The 8789-nt window shown below is 56.9% G+C and overlaps 1 protein-coding gene across 1 annotated transcript; it reads right to left on the bottom strand.

The window, feature by feature from the left end:
• Positions 1-719: 719 nt before the first annotated feature.
• Positions 720-5203, bottom strand: Mex3b (mex-3 RNA binding family member B). Its single transcript, XM_020154556.2, has 2 exons — positions 4539-5203; positions 720-3688 (listed from the first exon to the last, which is right to left on the bottom strand). Exons 1-2 carry the CDS (start codon positions 4849-4851, stop codon positions 2241-2243), a joined length of 1761 nt encoding a protein of 586 aa, XP_020010145.1. The 5' UTR covers positions 4852-5203; the 3' UTR covers positions 720-2240.
• Between the last annotated feature and the right edge of the window lie 3586 nt (positions 5204-8789).

Below are 8789 nucleotides of genomic sequence, written 5' to 3'. Positions count from 1 at the left end.
AAGCCCCACAGCCGGGGAACAGGTGTAGCCTGCCAAAAGCAAACAAAAACTTCCCTCAAGCAACAACAAACAGCTTTAACACCCAAAGTCTGCCAACCCCAATTAGCTTGGCCTGCAGGCAGAAGCCTATTAGACCCAAGCTCGCTGCAGCAAGGCCCTAGCAAGCTGGAGCTCCCTTTTCCCTTCTCCGGCTTCCCCAAAGAAAGTGGTCCTCCATGGAAACCTACAGCAGTGCTGAGACCCACGTCCCATGCAACAGAGCAGACATAGGCCTGGACCCCCTGTGCTCCCAGGCCTCAAGCTGGGCTGCATCATGACTTTCCTCAGTCACCTTTGGGCCCCTTGAATTTGATTGCACTTGAAATACTTCAAGCCTTCATTTTAAAATGTTTTAGGCAAACTCTTAAATTGGGCTTGAAATTAAAGCATCTCTTTAGACTATTGCCATTTCTTTTTGTGTGTGTTCTAGTTTTAAGAAATTAAAGAAAATACTTTCCTGGACTCCCCAAGTTATCGTGGACCCCCGTGTCTCGTGGAGAACTTAGGTCCTAATTCACTAACTATTTGTAATTAAAAAAAAAAAGAAAAAGAAGAAAAGAAAAATGCTGTTAGCCTGTGGTCATCCATCCAACCAAACACAATTCTGCTCTCTTTTGAAAACCATTCCATTGATAAAATATTCACATAATGCACCTAGAAGTCACCTATTTCAACCTGACACTCACAAGTAATTCTTTATACTGTTAGATTCCAAGGAGCTTTAAAAAAAAATCAAATCACCATACAACATAGATTTTCTTCAATATTTTATTTATATAGAAATACTTAAAAAATGAAGTAGCACCATTACTTAAGTTTTACCTTTATTATGTAGAACTCTAAATGTCAGAAAAATAAAACTCTTGATACAATTTTCAAATCTTGTCTCAGCAAATATAATATTAGTATTTGACCGTGAGGTTAAAGGCCCTTTATCATAAAATAAAATATACTTTGTTTTTTTTTAAACTTTGCTCAGTAAAGTACATTTAAGCTCAAGTAACATCACCTACATATACATAAACAGGTGGTATAAACAAATGTATTAAAATAGGTACTAAAAACTAGAGTGGTGCAACAGAATTTTTGTAACTTGCACTGAATTCTATTTATACAAATGTTAGAAATCATTGATTGGTTCCTTTTGACATGTTTTATACATTTCTGTTTTTTTTTTTGTAATAATATAGAATAAAATATGCTTTCTATCACTGAATAGAAAATATGCTGGGTGAAGCAGACGTAGAAGATTTGTCTGAACCTATAAAAAATCTCCAGCCCAATAGAATACTGCTCAAAACATTACACATTTTATGGTTTGTAATTCCGTCACAAGTGTGTGATTATTAAAATAATACAGTGTTCTTTGCCATAAGGCCATACTAAAAAATAAAAAGATTTAACCCAGCTACAAAAAAGTTCACTGAACTTAAATTAAAATACTTGTAAACATCTTTGCAATATGAAATATAATTTTTCAAGTCAAAAAAGAATAAAATACTTCAATCTGTATTAATGCAATCTCTCTTTTAAAACTTTTAAAGGTTTTTTTTTTAATATATAAGAGCTATGTTACAGTTTCTTCAATAAAGCTGCAGTATCCTGGCTTGTCAGGAACTCCGGACCCTTCCACGAACATTCACAAAGGATCCGCTGTGTGTTCTACAATGCGAGATGCAAAAGGGAAACACAGGAATTGTCCACACGTCTCATCGTGATTACTGTCATCTTCTTCATCGTCATAATTATTGTTCATTTTTTCCCCTACTTTAAGGAAATGGAAAAGTCGTGGGGGCTTTCTTCATCTGGAAGCATCCTATTAAGTACAGTGTAAAAACTAGCCTTACGAACGAGAATGTCGCGGTTCCTATTATTTATAGAGCATGCATTTGGGGGGGAGGGGGGGGGTTGGAGCTTTTCCAGGCTACCTTATACTCTTTCTTGATGCAGATATACTGGTTAAGTTCCTTTGTGTAAAAGTTACATTTTCTTAAAAAAAAAAAAAAAAAGCGGATACTGCAGCTTTTGCAAGCTCCTCTCGGATCTCAGAGTGTGAGAGGTATGGGGCGGAAACAGAAGGTGGGGCACCATATAGGCCAGGCCTGGCTTGGCTGGCAGGAGAGCGAGGGTGGAGGGAGCGCGACCCGCTTCCCCTGCACCGCACCGCATCGCAGCACACCGTGCGCGCAGGCGCGCAGCCTTCAGGAAAAGATGCGGATGGCCTGTGTGACCGCGGTGTGGCACACCGGGCACTCGGGCTCGCTCTTCTCACAGATGCGGTTGGCGCACTCCATGCAGAAGAGGTTATGACCGCAGGGCACCAGCGCCGCGATTACCTCGCTCTCGAAGCACACGGAGCAGTCGCGACTGCCCTTCCTCCGCAGCCCGGAGGAAGAGGACGACGAGCTGGAGGAGGAGCTGGACGACGAGGACGAGCCCGACGTGTCCGAGGGCTGCAAGCCCGGGAGTTGCGCCCCTAGCCCGTTGGCATAGGCGGCGTAGGCCAGGCCTCCTCCACCAGGGTCGCTGCGCACCCGGCGAGCCAGGTGGTGCTCGCCCGCCCCCGGGGCCATGTGCAAAGGTGGAGACAGACGCGGGCAGCTGGTGCCAGGGTGCAGCCGCCGGTGCACCAGCAGCCCCAGGTTGGCATTGGAGGGCGCGCTGGCACCACCCCCGGGAAAGACCACCGAGGATGACGAAGCCGACGAGGATGCAGAGGAAGAGCAGGAAGAGGACACAGGAGCCGCAGGTCCGCCTCCAGGAGAGCGCTCGAACTGGGCCCAGAGGAGGGGCGCCCCGGGTGGGGGGGCGGGAGCCGGATCGAAGGTGGGCTGCAGCTCCGGACAGCCTTCGGGGGAAGGCACTGAGACTTCCCCGGCCGAGTAGGTGTACCCATTGCCATTGCTGTTGTTCCCATTGTGCGCAAAGCTGAGCGCAGGGCTGGGGGGGCTGTAGTCCGCCAGGCGCGGGGTGGCGGCTGCGCTGCCGCTGGTCCCCCCACCGAAGTAAGAGTCTGTAGAGGCGCTGCCCAACGAGCTGGAGCTGTCGTTGCGGTAGCTGGAGAAGGGCTTGCGCCCAGGGGTAGGGGTAATGCTGGGGGTGGGCTTGCTCCAGAGGCTGCCTGGACCGGACCCGCCGGATCCGTGATGCAGATCGAAGCCCACGTCTGTGCCGTTGGCGTGGAAGTCGTTCTCGTCTGTGAGCTCAATGATCCCGCCGGTGCGCAGCGCGATGTGCGCCTCGATCTCCTCGCGGGCGCGATCCACGTTCTCCGGCATGCCGGTCACCTCGAACACCGGCTCCTTGTCGCGGCTGGGCGTCACGATGTACGTGTGCGTCTGCTGCTGGATGCGCTTGATCGTGGCGCCCTTGGGCCCCACCACCAGCCCCACCACGCGGTAAGGAACCCGCACTTGGATGGTGGTCTGCCCAGGTAGGTTGGGCGGCCCCGGCACCGCACCGTTGAGAGCCGTGTTCTTATTCCGCGAGGCGCGGATCATGGAGAAGTGTTCGGCGGCGGAGATGATCTCCCTCCGAGCCATGGCTACATCTTCCTTCCTGCCCGTCACAACAAAGACTGGCTCCTCCCCGCGAACTGGGGTCTTGATGTAAGTGTTGGTCTTCGCCCGCAGAGCTTTGATTTTACAACCTGGGAGCCGGGGTGCGGGGGAGGGGGTGGGGGAGAGAGACAGACACGCCCATTATCCCGGGGTATCCGCGGGGACCGGGGACACTGCGCGCAGCCTGGGCAGCGGGACAGCCGAGCACGCGATGGGAGGAAAGGGGGCGTCTCCCTCGCTGACCCCGAGCCGCACCACGGGCTGAGCAGCGGGTTCCTCCCGCGAGGCGCTGGAGGGACAGGGACAGCCCATTGGCTGCCTGGCCCTCCCCCAGTGACTGCAGTCGTCCCAAGCCAAACCCCAGAATCCCAGAAAAGTCATCTGGGGAAAAGCCGCCAGGATCCAGCTGGACGCGCCGACTGCCTTGAAGACACCGACCAAAGGGGCTCACGGGAAGGGTGGCCCAAGCCGCGATTCCCCAGAGCTGGGGGGCTTGGGGGGGTCCAGAGGGGGCGGCAGTCCCAGGACCCATTGTTCCTCCTCTGGACTCCATTTCGCTTTGCAGAAATCTAGAATCCTCCTCCCATCCAAAGCTCACTCCTCCTCCTCCTCCCCCACCCCTCCCAAAGGACCGATCAAAGACCCCCTCCCCCAAGCCTCTATTTAAATTATCTTTCCCAGGGTGGGTAGAGTGGGGGGCGCTAGGGGAGAAGGCAGTGATTTTAGCAGGAGAAAGTGCATCCTGCCCTGCAGCAGCGCGGCTCTGGGAGCCAGCCTGCCTGCACTTTCTTTGTCTGGGGCGCCGGCCCATCGCGCGACTCTCCCTCCCTCTGCAAGGCTCCCCAGCGCCACGGATCGCGATCCAGCACACGCCCTCCCAGCCAGGCGGTGGCCCGAGACCCTACCCACCCATCATCTCCCCATGTCTGCCGGACCCACCTTGCCGCCCTACGATCTCCGCGACATGCTCGGAACTGGGCACCGGCACACACTCGGTCATGTTCACGCTCTTCTTGCGCGGCTCGCTGTCGTACAGAGAGGCGCCCTCGTCACTGTCCAGCCCCAGCAGGGAGAGCTGGTCGAGCGCAAGCTGCAGGGCTCTTTGGTCATCCAGGGTCTCTCCCCCGCCGCTGCTGCCGCCACCACCGCCGCCGCCACCACCTCCCCCGCCGCTGCCGCCGCCGCCTCCGCCTCCTCCCCCGCCGCCGCCGCTGCCGTTGCGCTCCAGGTCTGCGAACAGCGAGCTGGGCATGGCTCCGCCGTGCGCGCCGCGCCCCCGCCGGCCCTCGGCTCGGCCGCCTGAAGCTGCAGCCACAAAGGCAGCCGGGAAGCGGGGTGTTCAGGGGCGGGGAGGCCGGCCGGCTGCGGAGGGCTCCGTGGCTCCTTTCTCGGTGCGGGGAGGAGTGGGTCGCTCGGTGCAGTGCGCACCGGGCAGTGGCTGCAAGAGCCCCCGGCTGGGTCCCCACCCCAGATCTGCTGGCGGTTGGGGTGGGGGCAGAGCTCGAGCGGCGGCCGCGCGTGCCCCCCGAGTGCCCGGCTGGCTGGCCACAATGCCGAGCGAAAAAAGCGAGCAGGCGAGCGACAGCAGCGTTTCTTTAAGGAGCCCCTCCCCGGGCTCCTCCACTCCCTCCCTCCCTCCCGCCCGCCCGCCCGCCCTCACTCAGCGCTTTTTCCTCCTCTCCTACCCGCCTCTTGACTGAGCCTCTGCAGCCAGACGGCTCCGGAGGGGGACGAGGGAGGCGCAACGTCACCGGCGGGAGCCTGACACTACAATGCTACTGACACTATCGCTGGGGGAGGCGATTGGCGCGCGCCGGGGCCGGGGGCGGGCGGAGGCCGCGGGTAGAGCGAGCGGAGAGCGAGCGCCACCTCCTCCCACCCACCTCCCTCCCACCCCCCGCCACCCCCGCGCTCGCCGCAGCCCGCCCCGCGCTCCTCCGGGCCGCGCCCCTCCCCCGCTGCCGCCGCTAACGCCTCTCTTTGTTGTCTAGTGCGGGACTGGCAGGCTCGGGACACTTGTATGTACCTATCAGCCGAGGATATCACTGTCCCCAAGTCTCCTCCCTCGCCTGGCTTGAGAAAAAGAAAGCGCGCCCAACTCGGATGGCAGCGGCCCGGCTCTTGAAAGAGCGGTCCCTAGAAAGTCCCGTTAGCGCCCCCAAATAAACCATCCCCGGAGCCACAGGACCACTAGGAGCAGAGTCTGGCATCTACCCTTTTCAAAGGGCGGCCCGAGCGCTAGGAAACGGAAAACGGGACTCGAGTCCTGGGCGCCTGGGCGGAGTGACTCCGGGCGCGGGCTGCCCACCTGCGCGGGAGCGCACGAGACACAAAGGCACACGCCCGCCCATCCTGCTCCTCCCGCGCGCGCGCGCGCTCGCGCCTGCATTTCTGTCCCCTTGGGGCAGCACTTGGCCCAAGTGGTAGTGAAACTGGACACCCAAAAGCCCACTACAGCGTGGGTCTGGCCTGGCCTGGCCGCCACCGATCTCTGGAAGGCCCGGCACCAGGGTCCTGTACCCGCCCGGCGCGCGGACTGGGACACCGCGGGCTCTGGCACACGCACGAGCGCCGCGCCGCCACCGCGGGGACGCCGGCCATAGCGGCAGCGGGTGGCGCGGGCGTGCGCGCCCGCTGCACCCGGGTTCCGAGCCCCGCCCCGCGGCCGGGCATGCGCAGTACGGGCGAGGAGCGGACGCGCCCTTTAAGGCGGGCGCAGCGCAGCGCTCCGCCCCCGGCCCCGCCTCGGCCCCGCCCCGCCGGGAGGTGCGCGCCGGCGGCCCCGCCGCTCTTTGTGCGCTGGTCCGGCTGGGGGTGGCGGCGGAGGGAGGGTGCGACTGTCCCAGCCCGCGGGGACGGCCAGCGGCGCCCCCTCCCGGATCTTTCGCGGACCGTCTCTCTCCCGGCGCGAGGGAGAAGAAAGGAGGCTTTGAGCGCCGGGCCGGCCGGGCCTTTGTTCCGGGAGCCCCGGGCTCTCCGCGCCCGTGCGCACGGCCGCAGAGCTGAGCCGAGCCGGGCCGCGTGCGCGCCGCGGGACGCCTGCGGGGACAATGGGGCGATGGGACCGCAGCTGCAGTTGGGCTTGGCCGGGGACTGGGGGCGGGGGTCCCGGGGATCGCGGACACTGGCTCCCCTCGGTACTCTGCGTGACCCCGAGAAGAGCGGGCGGGGATCCTGGACCTCGGGCTCCCCTCCACCAAATGTGGGAAATACCTGCCCTCCCCACCTCCTGGGTGTTCTGGGAACCAAATGTGACAATAGGTGGCAGCGCTTGTGGTCATCCGGTAGACCGTTGTGCACACGCCGGTACTGTAGAGCGCGCCAAGGTGACCCGGGAGGGACCCGCTCACCTGGAGCTGTCTGGGGGAAGAGGTGCTGATTATTTCCCTAGGGAAATGAGGTTTAGGTGGCACTCCCAGGGCGGTTCCTCAGGAGGTTTACGTCCGCTTCCTCGAGCGGGGAGTTTTTCTTCAAAGAGACCGAGGGGAAGGGGCGGCAGGTGGGGGAGGGTGCCCGGCCCTCCCGGAAAGCCACCACCTAGAGCTCCCATAGGGAATTCCTGTGGTTTTTAGCAGGTTGGGGGCTCGGAGTGTAAATTTGAGAATGAGGAGGAGCACCCCCTGGGATTCCTGCCCGAGCTGAGGACTCAGGAAAGGGTCCTGGCCAGGGAAGGCCCGGAGCCTGGCGCTCACGCAGGCCCTGCAAGCAGCAGGCAGCCGGAAATGCACATTTCCATCTTGCCAACACTGCAGGGTAGTTTGGGGGCCACTTAGCTGTGTTTAGGAATTTAATAACCTTTAGTTCAGACCCACAAACATGAAGGTGGAGTTGTTCGTTGCTGAGGATGAACTGCACACAGGGTTACCTGGAGTTGCCTGTGTTACGAGGCGTGGCCACAGATGTTTTCAGCCTTTCCACCACTCCTTCCCCTGGACCTGGCGGTCATTTCAGATGGGTTCGCTTCTGAAATGTGTTAAAATTAGAGGATTAGAGGCAGGCGCCCCGGTAATCCCAGCTACTCAGGATACAGATCCGGAGGATTGAGGGTCGAAGCCAGCCCCGGCAAATAGTTTGAGAGATCCTATCTTGAAAAAAACCCTTCACAAAAATAGGACTGCTGGAGTGGCTCAATGTGTAGGCCCTGAGTTCAAGCCCCAGTGCTGTCAAAAAAAAAAGAGGATGTTTGACAGAGTCCTGGGGTCCCAGGCTCATACAAAGAAAGAGAATGCAATCCTTGAGCAAGATGACATGTGTAGTGACATTCTTCCCAGCTGGATAACGAGTGGGAACGGTATTTGTAACCGCAAATGATCAATAAATGCACACTTCTCGCCCATCCCCAGGTGCCCTGGTGGTCCAGGGAGTCCAGGTCCCCTCCACAGATGGCAGCACTTCAGAAAAATCTATTCAGAGGTCCCCAAGGTTTCTGAAGGCACAGAATTGAAGGTCACACACACACACAGAGTATGGAGGTGACAAGTGTGGCAAGTTGTGATGTCTGACAAATCTGGCTCCTGGTGCCAGCTGGGCTTCAGTGCTGACTATCCACGTTCCACCTGCCTCCTAGGTTGTTTGGCGAGGTGTCTAATGATGGCAAATGAAGCGCCAGGCAAAGGTGGTTGGTGCCTTACCTCCCGCCACCTGCCTTCTCTGCTTGTATCAGTACCGCTGATGGCTCAGTGTGATGTCTGTCAGTGTTTTTAGAGAAGAACAATTTGGAAATTTTAATCCTCAATTAATGGCTTTACTAAATCAAGACATCATAAAACTTGCAAAACGCAGTTCAGTTTTTAAATAGATTTTATATATATAGACACTCTAGCCCCATGGTTTTCTGGTCAGACTTTCCCAGGCTCCTGCAGGACCCCAGAGCTTAACTCCTTTTCCTGATATGGGGTACATTCCCTAAAGACTTCTTGATGTGATCATGTTAAAAGCTTGCGGAGTATGGTCTGGAGATAGAATTTCAGTTGCCATAAAATATGCAAAGGTAAAGTTATTTCACAAAAGCAAACATGCTGGATTATCATTAATATTATTATTTCCAGACAGCCTCAAACTATTTTGCATGTATCATGCTTATTTTTGCAAACTTAAATAGGTATCGAGAGAACCCAAAACCCTCCTGTGAAAACAAGCTTCACTTTCAGCCAGCTCACCTAAAATCCCTGAGCACAGAGAAAAGGGTTG

The sequence above is a fragment of the Castor canadensis genome, chromosome 19 (assembly GCF_047511655.1).
Source record: "Castor canadensis chromosome 19, mCasCan1.hap1v2, whole genome shotgun sequence".
Classification (NCBI taxonomy): domain Eukaryota; kingdom Metazoa; phylum Chordata; class Mammalia; order Rodentia; family Castoridae; genus Castor; species Castor canadensis.
The sequence above is the reverse complement of the archived record's forward strand: the minus strand, read 5'-3'. Positions and strand labels throughout refer to the sequence as shown.

Bases quoted from the DNA above. Each gene is read 5' to 3' on its own strand.
- Mex3b (XM_020154556.2), bottom strand. From the start codon at position 4,851: ATGCCCAGCTCGCTGTTCGCAGACCTGGAGCGCAACGGCAGCGGCGGC. The intron at 3,689-4,538 runs GTGGGTCCGGCA...CCCGGCTCCCAG, and splicing joins GGAGATCGTAGGGCGGCAAG to GTTGTAAAATCAAAGCTCTG.